General features: G+C 32.8%; 1 protein-coding gene across 4 annotated transcripts in view; it reads right to left on the minus strand.

Moving 5' to 3' along the window:
• LOC130900629 (afadin) overlaps positions 1-15,930 on the minus strand; it is a 191,493-nt gene that overhangs the window by 110,651 nt on the left and 64,912 nt on the right. For all 4 annotated transcript variants that reach the window (XM_057811357.1, XM_057811356.1, XM_057811359.1 and 1 more), the window contains exon 2: positions 14,503-14,628. In XM_057811357.1, coding sequence (XP_057667340.1) covers positions 14,503-14,619 — 117 coding nt within the window. In that variant the 5' untranslated portion in view covers positions 14,620-14,628. The remainder of the gene's footprint in view (positions 1-14,502; positions 14,629-15,930) is intronic.

A 15,930-nucleotide genomic window follows, 5' to 3' on the forward strand; every position in this document is an offset into this window, starting at 1 on the left:
ATGATAGCGCTGGTGGATGAGCCTCTTAGGCCTCGAGAGTGTACAGACGCTATAAAGATTTAGCCCAGTTCTAATACAACAACTTGATAAAATTGAACTTCCACCAAATCCAGCATTTGAATTTACTTCAAAGGAGATGCTAAAAATGCAGTGCGACTATTTTTTGCATCCAATCTTGAATAATTGTTTCACCAAGGTCTCAAACGTTGTATTATTAAACTTTTCACATGCGTTTATGCCCGTATAGGATTTTATGATGGGTTCAGTATAGGTCTAGACTTGAGCCAAGTATGTACAACTGTGGCCCTAACTTGTAGCCGTTAGTGGCCCAAACTCGGTGGGAATCTGGTTGGTTTGCAAGCTTGGACCAGGCATTCAACAAATAAAGAAATGATACTATTTATTATTGGCTTTTATGCATGACAGAATTTTATTCATAAAAAATTATTACTTTTAATGTTAAGAGTTCAGCCAGGCTTGGGTGAATATGGGATGGCCGCGGCTAAGTTACCCAGACCTCAACCAGGCTTGGGCCATTATTGGTTTGCCAAGGTCGGGTTTCCCAGCCTTGGCCCAAGCTAAGCCCCGTCGTTCAAGTATAGGGGCTCCTACATGGGACTATTTTAGTCACTTGCAATATTGATAATCTTGCGCCCAACTAGGGATGGTCCGCAAGCACACAACATTTTTTGTAAGATGTATACACACTAAATACAAAATGAACATTGGATATCGATAATATTTATGGAACACTCTCTATAGTAATCAAGGCAAAATTTTTTACAAATTCAAGTTTAGATACGATAAATTTTACGTATCAACTGACATCTCGTATATTTCGTTTCTTACGGGTTTCGATTACTTCGGATAATGTGAAATAGCGGAGACTAATAGTTATGAACTGAGTCAACATCATCAAAAGGTCAACGTTCTTTCCCTACCTTGTTTTTCTCTCATTACAATTCGTTCTAACCTACTATTCTCATAATAAAGATAGACATACTACGTATACCAGTTAGAAAAAAATTCAATCGGAAAATAGGTTAAGGGTAGGTTATTATACGACAAAGACAATCACGTAGAATATTTAATGTGTTTGTTTATTTGGAATCAACTTCTGAAGCTTTAAATTTAGATAATATGAGAAAGTCATGTTGAAAATTCAATTTTTTCTAAGAAAGAATTAATTATCTCACCACTCCTGATGAGTATCATTTAAGATTTGTTAACCATATATCATATTATACAATATGTATATACAATTGTATTTATTGTAAAATGAACGTCCCTTGACGGGAACCAACGTCTTACTCAAGCGATTCCATATGGCTCTTAGACACTTGGAGTTCTATTATCAAATTACTTACCTTTATTTTTGTATTGATGTGACTCTAACGACCATAAATATAATTAATCAATGCATCAATATACCAAAAGGTCTAGGAAATGAGAAATTAAAGAAATATAATTAATTATAGCTTTTGTATACAATAGGATTAGTATTTGAGTGAGCATAGTGTGTTCTGAATAGTCTTGATATCCAACGCCTACGGTAGCTATTTAAACTAATGTCTTTAATGAAATATATATTTACTTCATTCAATCATTTTCTTGAATTTTTCTCTGGAGCTTGCAATCTCAGCTTGGGGATTTCGAAATTTGAGTGTTTTGAGTGATGTTTCATTTTGGCTCGTACAAAAAGTACAAAAAAGATGTTGAGATCAAATTAGTGGGAAATTTTATGTTATATAAGACGATGAAACAGAATTTTCCAAAAAAACTGAGCTCTCAATTTTTTTAAAACTTTTGAATAGAGGAAATCCAACTTGGCGATTGCGTAAGCTAAATTTATACACATATTTTTCAATCGCTAATCATGTTATTAGTACGAGGGTTGTAATCAAGTTTTGAAATATGGCAACACTGCTGTGAATATGACAAATCTGTCAAACAAAGAGTTTGACATTTTTAATGGTGAACGTACTCAGAACGTGTTGTCATATGAGTGCTATTTGAGTTATACACAGATACTTGAAACATTCATCTTGGTTAAAAAACGATATTAAATCTCTAAAATTTTCGTGCGATGACTTTCTACATGGATTAAACCAACAGCAAAGTGCCGAACAACTCGCTTCGATTTTTGGTGATGAAGCATCATCTCAAGTCAACGCGTTTCGCTGGTTTCCCGAATTCAATGGTGGTCGTGCACATTGAGGCGCATATTTGGCTGTGACAAAATTTGTTCCCGTTGAATACTTACATAATTTGATAATTGCTCAAAAAGATTGGTGAAAAAAATTCTGAAAAAATGCAATCGCGGAGCTTCAAAAGAACCCCTCGTATTATATCGAAAAAATTTCCGAAAACAGTTGAGCAAAACACTAGAAGCTAAATAAACAGACCAATAAAAAGATGGTATGAGAGCTGGAGAAGGACCCAGATCCCTTTGAAAGATACAGGAGATGCATTTCATATTTTTTGTGGAAATAAGCATATTTAATCACTTAAAAGTTGGTAATAGTCTTCGTCTTTTGATTCCACAATATGAAGGTTATATGAAAAGTTTTGGTCTTCAGCCTAAAAAATCGCACCAACATTTACGATTTACGAATAGCTGTATTCAAACGTGGTCTAAACAGACCAAACCGGCGACAACCAGTGATATCATTGAAAAAATTGCCCAAATCTTTCTAACAACTGTCGGATTAAGGTTAGAAGACATATCCAGAGAAGACATTTGCCATATACTGACTGAAGAAACCATCCGCGCGTTGGGTTTCGCTTTTGCTAACTTTGGATCGGCGTATTCAAATGAACATTTCCTGTAACACGATATGAAACAAGTAAAAAAGTCTTTGCACTCTACTTTGATATTCCTATAGCAGGTGATATATTGATCAGTATAATTTTGTCAATATCAAGTAATATTTTCATAAAGATAACAACAGGTAAGAAACGTCAAATTTTCTGTATAAAAAAACTAATTTTTTCCTAATAATGCCCAAAATTTCTCTGGCTGGTCACATCTACAGCTATACAGGAAATAAGTGCGAAAAGCTGAGTTCGCTGCATGCTTCCTGCGAGGAGATATCGCTAGTAAGAGCGTGGATTGGAAAGGATGAAACTGTTTCATCGCTCACAAAAATGATGGTCACGTACATGAGATCCGAACCAAAGAAAAACAACTGGAAATCAGTGATGCGGCTAAGAAACTGTTAATCTAATTTCCTTGAATTTGAAATCATTAACATTATTTTAAAACTGAACAGCTTTTGACTTTGAAGCCCCAATTTTATATAAAAAATTGACTAGTGTTCAACTTCATTGTATTTTTAATTGGAAGCATTATTTAATTTAACTATACACTCCAAATACTTGTCACAACTTGCTTTGATAACAACCTTTGACGACAATTTTTAGGATTTGAACCCGCGATCGAATAATCAGGAGGTTGACGCCTTAACCCGTTCGACTAAGTAATGCAATTTAAGTCTTTATACTGACAATAGTCTTTCTAATCCTCATTATTTCTTTAATTTTCTTCGGAATTTCAGTAAAAACAGTTTATCTTGTTGTGTTTTTTATACAACGTGAACAGGATTTGAACCCGCGATCGGATAATCAGAAGGTTGACGCCTTAACCCGCTCGACTAACTAATGCAATTTAAGTCTTTATACTGACAATAGTCTTTCTAATCCTCATTATTTCTTTAATTTTCTTCGGAATTTCAGTAAAAACAGTTTATCTTGTTGTGTTTTTTATACAACGTGAACAGGATTTGAACCCGCGATCGGATAATCAGAAGGTTGACGCCTTAACCCGCTCGACTAACTAATGCAATTTAAGTCTTTATACTGACACTAGTCTTTCTAATCCTCATTATTTCTTTAATTTTCTTCGGAATTTCAATAAAAACAGTTTATGTTGTTGTGTTTTTTATACAACGTGAACAGGATTTGAACCCGCGATCGGATAATCAGAAGGTTGACGCCTTAACCCGCTCGACTAACTAATGCAATTTAAGTCTTTATATTGACACTAGTCTTTCTAATCCTCATTATTTCTTTAATTTTCTTCGGAATTTCAATAAAAACAGTTTATGTTGTTGTGTTTTTTATACAACGTGAACAGGATTTGAACCCGCGATCGGATAATCAGAAGGTTGACGCCTTAACCCGCTCGACTAACTAATGCAATTTAAGTCTTTATACTGACACTAGTCTTTCTAATCCTCATTATTTCTTTAATTTTCTTCGGAATTTCAATAAAAACAGTTTATCTTGTTGTGTTTTTTATACAACGTGAACAGGATTTGAACCCGCGATCGGATAATCAGAAGGTTGACGCCTTAACCCGCTCGACTAACTAATGCAATTTAAGTCTTTATACTGACACTAGTCTTTCTAATCCTCATTATTTCTTTAATTTTCTTCGGAATTTCAATAAAAACAGTTTATCTTGTTGTGTTTTTTATACAACGTGAACAGGATTTGAACCCGCGATCGGATAATCAGAAGGTTGACGCCTTAACCCGCTCGACTAACGAACGCAATTAAAGTTTTTATCTTTACAATAGTTTTTCAAATCATTTAATCTTTTATTTTCTTCGAAATATCAATAAAAAAAGGGAAATTGCAAAAAACTGACCAAATTTGAAGAAAAGAGTCAGGACAACGCACTATCCCATACCAATTCATAAATTGGTGGATTACCCACCGTATCCACTAGATCTGACCCTTAGCGATTTTTTTCTGTTTTCTAACATTCAAGTTTCACTTGCTAGAAACAAATTTTTATCAGACGAGGGCGCTTGTTTCAAGATGTATGAAATGATCAAGGAAAACAAAGAACTTGTTCCTTTTTTATATCAAAAACTTGTCAAACCCTCGTACCTGTTTCCATTAAATCAAATCAGCAAATTTTTTTACTTCACACTATTTATATTGTTAGCCATTGCCATATCAACACTTCTGAATATAACATCTTCATCATTACCGAAAGTAAAATGATATTCATCGCAAAAAAAGAAATCATCATCCTCAATTTTTTTTTTTGAACGGGAGACACGCTTCAACGGAGGCTAGGTAGTGGGTTAGTCTCCGTTTACTTCCTATTTTGCATTGTTGAAACGCATCTGGGCGTGAATTGAACGCGAACGTTTTTCTTTTATTCTAATCTGTAGATAAATCGGTAACTAGAATTATACCATAAACGAAACTAGATGAATTTAAATTATACAGAATGTCAACATGATTAACTTTATATAGGTAAATATTCTTGGTAATAAATTTTAAAAAGTTTTGCATTACTTGCGGGAAAATCTGAAAACAAACGATTGTGATATGAAAATTTTAAAAAAATATCCTTTTTAAACAAATAGATGTGTTTATTTCAAGAAGATATTAACAAATTTATGAAGTTTAGATGTCTGGATATTTTTCATATAGTCCTAGATCCGTTCCGAATAGATATTACGTCATCAGCGCCGATTGTGTTGGAGAGCGGACGGCCTGTTTGACAAAATCCAACTGGCTTATCGCTATTTTACGAAAAAGAGTTGATTTGTTGATAATATTGAAGCAGGGATTGTTTCGTGGTTCTTCAGCAACTTGCCCCAAATCGATTCCTTTGAAATGGCTACTTATTTTCCACAAATAACGATTTTATAACTGTTAAAATCCACGGGATGAATCAGATGAACTAACAGGAACAGGAACAAGAACAAGAAAATTTATGTGCATGGAACCTCTTAATTATGAGATAACACATCACTCTATAAGTCATATTTTTGACAAAAATCGATTTCATTCATCAATGTAATCTCCTTTAAAAGCGATACAAATATTCAAAAACTTCTCTAACTTCTCGATCTCGTGCTTGTAGAAGAATTTGTCTTTTGCCTCAAAATAGGCTTCAGTTTCAGCAATTGCTTCATTATTTGAGCTAAATTTCTTACCGGCGAGCATTTTTTTGTGATCGGCGAATAGCTTGTAGTCACTTGTAGTCAAATGGTCGCCGTGGAGTGAACAAATGCTTCTGCCCTAATTTTCTTTGTAGTTAGTGTAGTTAGTAAGTTATTTAGACTTCATAACTCCAGTTTCATTGCGAAATAATTTCTCAAAGAGTAGCTACTTAAAGAAGTGCGAACTATCCATTCGAAAACGCGGCTTTGTTAGTTTTTTTTTTTTCGACCAGCCAGTGTAGGTCTGAAAAGCTAGTATATTGGATACTTGTGGACGCTGGTGCACGGAGGCGGATGAAACTGCAGACCACGACATCAAAGGGTTCAAGTCAAAGAGCCTGATAGGCTTCTCATAGGTCATCGGGCTTTGGTGACGTCAAGTGGAGCACGACGGGCCTATCTGAAGACCTATGTTTCATGGCCGCAAACCTACGAACTAAGAACTACGAAAACTTGTGGAAAACTCTGAAGCTTTAAGTTTGTCCTTGTACCTTTCAGCTGCCACTGGGTTATCATTTTGCAACCTTAAAAAATATGTTTGATAAAAAGTATCTATGGGATCCTCTAAATACCATAAAATATAAAAATAATACAATAATACTCCCGTTTCAAGAAAAAACGAAGAAAATCTAACATAGGTATATACACAGGGTTGCCAACCCTTCCGGATTTCCCAGAATTGTCTAATATCTGCCCCCGGAACACGGATTGTCCCGGGTTTGGAAGTTAAGCAGTGAAAATGTAACAGGAGAATTGATTCTTTGAAAGAGTTCTTGGAGAAAGCCGAAATATAATGGCAAGAGCTTGTTAAACATGTATCAAGGAGTTGGTTGCCATTAGGCCCATCTCTTAGGAAGATTTTGAATTTTTATCCCGCTCTTGTTTCGTATTTCCTCTCTATGGAAGACGATTGCCCAAATGCGTTGAAAGAACTGGTGGGATTAGAAGATTTGGAGCAAAATCAACCAGAAATATTCGATCACTTGAAACCGCTCGCTAATATATGTGCCACCATGGAAAAACAAAATAAACTTTTTCAGAAAACTGCAACCAGCGCTTCTGAATTCATTGCAACTATGAAACGTTTGAAAGAAAGAACAGTTTTTTGGTTTTCATTTGAGGATGGCAAAGAATTGAAGAGATGTAGACGTTTTTTTAATGCAGTTTCCGGTTTCCAAATTTTTTAAGACATGACATTTGCCATTATTTATATAAGCATTTGATTTCAGTGATAATCTTTTGAAGAAAATATTTTATCTAACCATGACAAACGATATCTCTTTTGATTACCTTTTAGAAGCTGCCACTGCACTGGGCATTGAAAAAAATGATCGATAATCATTCTAATTCAAAACCAGTTTTCTCTCAAACTAGCAAGCGTTCTATTTTGACAGTTTAGGAGAAATGGGGTCAGATTTTTGCTAGTGCCAAAAGTCGAGAAGGTATTTTCCCACATGCAGTTCAAATGGACGAAGTCCAGAAATCGTGCAGCGTGGATTTGGTAAGATTTGAACTCCTCATAACTTTAAATTTAGAGATCTGTTGCCCTGATTTTTTGTCAAATATCTATTGTATTTATTGGTTGATTTCTGTCGCCAGCAGTTGGCAACCTTGTAAATCGATTGTTTGCCCCACGGCCGCCATTTGGGCATAGATCATCTGTTTTCTTAGATTGCCTAATATTATTCACTTGACAAGAATAAGAATTGTTATTATTCGTCGATATTAGTAACCATTGTTGAAATAGTAACATCTACTAAATGCAGATGAATTTCATTTGTGATTATACTGTTTATTAAAAAAATAAAGCATACGACAAGTAAGTTAAATATAGCCAACGTTATGTTTACGTTTTGAATCACGTCTTTTTTCCAAATAATTATAAATAATGTATGCGGAATTTATGCTTTCATTTTCAAACAAATTGAAATTAGATATTTTTTTTTCATTTCTCTCTTGGATATCAAATTAACGTGAAAAACACGTGTGTACGATTTTTAATTTAATAGGTATATGAAATTTAGAACCACTTTCTTTTTATACACGAATACATTAGATATAAATATACCAGTGATTGTCGAAAGGTTTTTTTCGAATGTCTCGCCTTTTAACCCTTAATTGCTAAGTATGCTGACCAGAGCTAAAACCTTTGAAAATGGTAATAAACGAGACAAGTAGGATGAAATCCATTGGGAAAAGAAGGGAATACTTATTACAAAAATGAAAGGAAAAATAATTTACGAGTGATTTGAGGGAAGTAGAATTTTTTAGGGTACATCTCGACTATGGTCGAAAGTTAAGCAAAGTTGTAGGAACTAAGAAAACTTCGCTTGAACTCAAAATTTGAATGAAAAATTGGTAATTATTTAGTTAAGGTTGCACACGAACGATTTCCTTGAAATTTTAATATGTTGTGGAAAAAATTATGCTGATTAATTTAATACATATTGAGCGCGGAAATTATTCTTTCACATACTTTTTCGGGGTTGAAAATTTAGATAGGTTAGGTTAGGTTCGGTTAGGCTCATACTCAAAATATTGAGCGACTATGGCGAGGTATTCATGATAATATTATCGTCAGTATTTTGGGGAATTTCTATTTAAAAGACATTATTCATATTCGAATAGAATTTAAGCATTTATTGAAGAAACGTCACGAATGTATCCGATAGAAATGATTATTTTTACATGTATATAAATAGAAATTGATTTGTGTCATTATATTAGTCGTAACTAATTATAATTAATGTTGGGGAGGATTGGGGGAGGGCAGGGGGTGTTAAAAGATAGTCTAAATGTTCAACAAACCCCTCCCCCAGCCCCTAATCCTCTACAACATCAAATATTTGTAAAATATCCACTATCCAAGATAGCGTACATTTTCCAATGTTCAAACCCTTATGTTTTTATGTTTTTTTATGTATATATATTCTTTTTCAGCATAAAAAACTGTATAACATACTGAAATTTCAAGGAAATCGAGCGTATGCAACCTAAACTAAATAATTACCGAAAAATTAAAATAACCAAGTTTTTGGTTTATTTTTTTAATTTAATTCGGTGAAAATTTTTCACGTCCCAAGCCGACTGTATTTTTTGTAATTAAAATATTTATTTTTTCACATTATTTTGACTTGATAAGGTTTGATAATGTACATAAATGGTAAATATGCAAAAAAAAAAACAAAACGAAACATTTTTTCATTATTATGTACAATTTTTAGTTATTTATAAAAATTCTACAATTTGATTAATCGAAATGATTCCATGTTATATGGATAAACATGAGTAATTCCCACCATCCCTAGATAGCAGCGCCGCGCTATGGCTATTTCAAACACTAAAAACCCGGACATAGTGAGAACCACGCCGTACAGTGGGGCCGAATGGAAAATTGCAGAAAAAATATATATCTTGAAAACATATTAAAAATAGATCAAGTTAAAATCTTTTTATTGGAATTTCGAAGAAAATTAAACATACAATGAGAAATAAAAGATTATAGGTGAGATAAAAATTTCTGAAATTTTCGTTCTTTTTATTAAATCAAGGGTAATTATACACTTTCGCGGTCACCTGGTTTTTTGGCTCTAGAAAATCGAAAAATGGATGGATTTTAATGATCTTGGTCTCAAAATGTTCCATTTTACGGCGGATTTATAAAAAAAATACGAAAATTAAAAAAAATAAATATTTTTTACAGTTTCATGACTTTAAATGCAAAAAAAATGATTTTCTACATATTATCCTTCATAACTGTTTCTGACGTCGTGGAATCAAGTTCGTATATTTTTTTTCGCAATTTACATAAAAAAATGAATATTTTGAAAAAAAAAATTTCAAAAAAGTTAATTTTTCGGTATTTTACAGCCTAAAATGTATTCTATTAAAAAAAAGGGTAATTATACACTTTCGCGGTCACCTGGTTTTTTGGTTAGGTTAGGTTAGGTTAGGTTAGGTTGGCTCTAGAAAATCGAAAAATGGATGGATTTTAATGATCTTGGTCTCAAAATGTTCCATTTTACGGCGGATTTATAAAAAAAAATACGAAAATTAAAAAAAATAAATATTTTTTACAGTTTCATGACTTTAAATGCAAAAAAAATGACTTTCTACATATAATCCTTCGTAACTGTTTCTGACGTCGTGGAATCAAGTTCGTATATTTTTTTCGCAATTTACATAAAAAAATGAATATTTTGAAAAAAAAAAATTTCAAAAAAGTTAATTTTTCGGTATTTTACAGCCTAAAATGTATTCTATTAAAAAAAAGGGTAATTATACACTTTCGCGGTCACCTGGTTTTTTGGTTAGGTTAGGTTAGGTTAGGTTGGCTCTAGAAAATCGAAAAATGGATGGATTTTAATGATCTTGGTCTCAAAATGTTCCATTTTACGGCGGATTTATAAAAAAAAATACGAAAATTGAAAAAAATAAATATTTTTTACAGTTTCATGACTTTAAATGCAAAAAAAATGACTTTCTACATATAATCCTTCATAACTGTTTCTGACGTCGTGGAATCAAGTTCGTATATTTTTTTTCGCAATTTACATAAAAAAATGAATATTTTGAAAAAAAAAATTTCAAAAAAGTTAATTTTTCGGTATTTTACAGCCTAAAATGTATTCTATTAAAAAAAAGGGTAATTATACACTTTCGCGGTCACCTGGTTTTTTGGTTAGGTTAGGTTAGGTTGGCTCTAGAAAATCGAAAAATGGATGGATTTTAATGATCTTGGTCTCAAAATGTTCCATTTTACGGCGGATTTATAAAAAAAAATACGAAAATTAAAAAAAATAAATATTTTTTACAGTTTCATGACTTTAAATGCAAAAAAAATGACTTTCTACATATAATCCTTCGTAACTGTTTCTGACGTCGTGGAATCAAGTTCGTATATTTTTTTCGCAATTTACATAAAAAAATGAATATTTTGAAAAAAAAAATTTCAAAAAAGTTAATTTTTCGGTATTTTACAGCCTAAAATGTATTCTATTAAAAAAAAGGGTAATTATACACTTTCGCGGTCACCTGGTTTTTTGGTTAGGTTAGGTTAGGTTAGGTTGGCTCTAGAAAATCGAAAAATGGATGGATTTTAATGATCTTGGTCTCAAAATGTTCCATTTTACGGCGGATTTATAAAAAAAAAATACGAAAATTAAAAAAAATAAATATTTTTTACAGTTTCATGACTTTAGATGCAAAAAAAATGATTTTCTACATATTATCCTTCATAACTGTTTCTGACGTCGTGGAATCAAGTTCGTATATTTTTTTTCGCAATTTACATAAAAAAATGAATATTTTGAAAAAAAAAATTTCAAAAAAGTTAATTTTTCGGTATTTTACAGCCTAAAATGTATTCTATTAAAAAAAAGGGTAATTATACACTTTCGCGGTCACCTGGTTTTTTGGTTAGGTTAGGTTAGGTTGGCTCTAGAAAATCGAAAAATGGATGGATTTTAATGATCTTGGTCTCAAAATGTTCCATTTTACGGCGGATTTATAAAAAAAAATACGAAAATTGAAAAAAAATAAATATTTTTTACAGTTTCATGACTTTAGATGCAAAAAAAATGATTTTCTACATATTATCCTTCATAACTGTTTCTGACGTCGTGGAATCAAGTTCGTATATTTTTTTTCGCAATTTACATAAAAAAATGAATATTTTGAAAAAAAAAATTTCAAAAAAGTTAATTTTTCGGTATTTTACAGCCTAAAATGTATTCTATTAAAAAAAAAGGCTAATTATACACTTTCGCGGTCACCTGGTTTTTTGGTTAGGTTAGGTTAGGTTGGCTCTAGAAAATCGAAAAATGGATGGATTTTAATGATCTTGGTCTCAAAATGTTCCATTTTACGGCGGATTTATGAAAAAAAAAAGACGAAAATTAAAAATAAATACAGTTTCATGACTTTAAATGCAAACTATTAACATTGAAGAATATAATACGAAACTATTCACGAAAATTGATTGTTTTTCATCGATTTCATTTTAAGCTATAAAAACTGAAAAAATCATTCTTTTTGGATTTTTTTTTAAATTGTTTATTAATTTATGTAAAGTACAAAAAAAATATAAGAACTTTATCTGATAATGAGATAATTTTTTGTAAAGGATTATTTTGCAAAACAGTTTTTTTTACGATTTAAAACAGTAAAACTATGAGAAATTTTCATTCCAGCTATTTCTACTAATTTTTTTTATAAATCCGCCGTAAAATGCAACATTTTGAGACCAAGATCATTAAAATCCATCCAATTTTCGATTTTCTAGAGCCAAAAACCAGGTGACCGTGAAAGTGTATAATTACCAAATCAAGTTGTAACAACTGATTATTTGAAAGAGAATTAACTTCGAATTGCCCGAATTTACCCGATTCATTGCCTATTGACTTTTATTTGTTCCCCAATATCAAACAAAAGATGCGCGAAGAGTGATTTTCATCACCTCAAGAAGCTGTTGATGACTTTCAAAACCGCGGTTCTACAATATCAGCTTCAGAATTGAAAACATGTTTCCAGAATTAGTTTCAGCGTATGCAAAATTTGTAGACCTTAAGGGGAAATATTTAGAAAAGCAATAAAGCACTTGTCTTCGAAGTTTGTTTCTGTTTCACATTTTGTAAAAACTAGAGGCAACCTTCTTAAAAAAAAAAGAACACGTCCTGACTGACAGATTCATAAATGCGTAGCGGACATTTGAACAGTAGTTCTAAAGGGCTATGTATTTATTTACAAAAATACAGAAGTGTAATGTAATATGTATGTGTAAACAGCAACTATAGATATCAGGTATTCACAGAATGCACCTACTTTCTTTTTCGTATTAGTTTGAGAGAAGAAAATAGATTTCACTGTTATCGGTGACACTGAAATCTTAATCATCATAACATCGAAAAAACATGACAATAAAAAAAGTTATTATAGAAACTGAGCAAGCTTGATACACTTAGATTTACTAAATTGGTACTTCTGGAATCTTTGGTTATATTCATACTAAACGTAGTATTTACTGACCTCAACCTGAAGATGTCACTGTTTATCAATAAGGCTTTTCGAAAACTAAGATTTGAGGTCAGTTAGATCATCAATCAGCTGTTGTTAATCCTCATCCAGAATGAGATCGTAGTTTCCGAACGTCGCGTTCAATGTTCGGTGGAAATTTAAAATTTAAAACAAGAACTTTCGATTTTTATCACTTTTTAAGCGTTGATTCTTCCATGAAATTAATTCAGTTTTTATAATAGAGTCTAGATGTTTAATAATTATTATTGAACAGTTTTCAACATATTTTGAGATAAAGTTTAATACTAATAAGCTGTAGTATACACGAAGAGTCCCAGAAGTGCCTGGCCCAACAAAGAAAACACAAAAATTTTGGAAAAAAATATATTTATTTGTCGACGTAATCTCCTTTTAGGTCCATACACTTTCCCCAGCGATGTTCAATAAGTTTGATACCCTTTTTATAATAATAATCGACAAGGTCCTCAAAATAGCATTAACTACCGACATCGCTTCTTCATTGTTGGAAAATCTTCAACCACCGAGACCTTCTTTCAAGTATGGCAACAAAAAATAATCGAAAGGGGCTAAATCTAGCGAATAGGGTGCATGAGGTAGCAATTCAAATTTTAATTCATTCATTTTGGCCATTGCAATAACAGATGTGTGAGATGGTGCATTGTCTTTGTACAACAACACTTTCTTCTTATCCAAATGTTCTCGTTTTTGCTCGATTCCTTCGCTCAAACGTTCTCATAATACTCGTAGTTGACAGTTTCTCCTTTTTCAAAATAGTCAATGACAATCATCACACGCGCATCCCAAAGAACTACGCAATACCTTGCCTGTAGATGGTACTGTCTTTGCCGTCTTTGGAGCGGCTTCTCCTTTTTCAATCCATTGTTTCGATTGTTTTTCTTTTTCGGGTCTAAAATAATGGACCCACGGTTCATCCATGACGCAAAAAATTCGGTCTTAAACAATGCCAAATACTTCAACGACGCTGTTTTTGTTCCATTGTAAGCAAACGCGGTACTCATCTTGCGCAGAGCTTTCTCATGTCCAAATTTCCAGTTGATATGCGATGTATTCCACTTTTTGAAATGCCCTACATCTGCTAGCTCGTGTACTTTCACTCGACGATCATTCAGTGGATTTTCTTCAACATTTTTGGAGTCGTCACATCATTTGGTCGACCATTGCGATGCTGGTCTTTGCAGGTCGTCCGGCCTCGTATAAACTCTGCTATCTAATATTTTACTGTTGATAACGAATGAGCAGTCTCACCCAGAGTAGAATCTAGTTCAGCTCTTGTATTGGTTGGGCTAATTCAAATCCACTAAAAACATTCACTATTGATAGCTAGCAAACAAACAACGTGGCGTCTTCAAACTTGAACTATATGCTGTATAGATTGTGAACTTTCTAAAACAGTGGTATTTTTCAAGCAACAAGCGCCATCTCTAGGGCAGACCAAGTACTTCTGGTACCATTCTCGAATAGCCCACAGCCTACAACTTACCTCATTGGGTTCGGAAAGTTCGAATAGATCCAATCTATTGGCGTTCCATTGATTAATGACATTTCGCAGGGCCTCTCTTTCAAGCGCCCTGCGGTCATTTAAATTCCCCCCGTGCATCTACGACACCTGAAACAAAACAAAATCACAGTTTATTATAAACTCAAATTATACAAGTTTACATATTATTACATATTGAAAGTTAGTTCAAGTTGTTACGAATGTCGTTAAGTTTTTATAGAATTTCTTTATTCAAAATCTAAAAGATATTCACACAAAGGTTATTTAAATCAGTTTGGTCTCTCCCCCCTCCTAGCAAGCTGTTGGCCACGATATGTTGATGATACTTATGTCATTTGGCGCCATGGAAGACATCCTTTAAATTCCTTTTTGTTCCATCTGAATGGCATATATCCTTGTATACAGTTCACGATAGAAGTAAAGGAGGAATCATCCCTACCATTTCTTGAGGTTTCTCTAACTTCGTCTACTGCAAACTCATTCATACCAACCGTTTTCTCAACGCTCAACTCCATAATCATCCGGCCCAACTTGACTCTGTCATTGATACACTTGATACTTAAACAAACTTTGATTCAGGATGGTAACAACAAATCCCAAATTCTTATCTTCGGCTCTTCCAGCATCCTTAACTGATTTGGAGAATCAATTGAAGGTATCTCTTCTTTATATTAAAGGAATAACATATAGAAATTGCAAAATCTTCCAACCTCAGGGTATTCAAACAATCTTTAAACTCAATCAGAATCTCTTCCACCTAACCAGAGGCTCCGAAATCAATTTTACATATTCATTACTTAAACTTTTTAGTCTTCTATTTCGTTACGAGAGTTTTTTTCTCTGAAGTACTCAATGAAGTACGAGGTAATCCCAGAAGTACCTGGCCCAACGTCTTCAAATCAAATTATTGTATGACATTAACGATGACCAATTTTTTTCTATGTTTACAAATTCACTTAAAACGTTCATCATTGATGGCTGCCAAACAAATACTAAATAACGTGACCTCCTCAAACTTGAAAGATTGTGTACTTTCTATTGTGGTATTTTTCAAGCAACTACCGCCATCTCTAAATCAGGCCAGGTACTACAACTTGCTACTTCCTAGACCCTTCTTTATATTTTTCTTGATAAATCCTCTTTATTTTAGGTTTCTTTCGACAGAAAGTTATTTTCAAAAAAAAACAGATAAAAAAATTGAAATTTTGGACCTATTTCGAAGTAGAGAAATGACGCAATCAACAAAATTACTGGTAATTACACCAGGTGCACTACCAAAAACAAAAGTTTGAAAGAAATGGATAATATTTTGGAAAAAGGACTCAAAGAAACAAAAAACTCAACCTCACGTCTTACATTCGTACGAATATAAAGGCACTATTATATATTATATTATATACAGTTTACTTA

The sequence above is a fragment of the Diorhabda carinulata genome, chromosome X, assembly GCF_026250575.1.
Source record: "Diorhabda carinulata isolate Delta chromosome X, icDioCari1.1, whole genome shotgun sequence".
NCBI classification, from domain to species: domain Eukaryota; kingdom Metazoa; phylum Arthropoda; class Insecta; order Coleoptera; family Chrysomelidae; genus Diorhabda; species Diorhabda carinulata.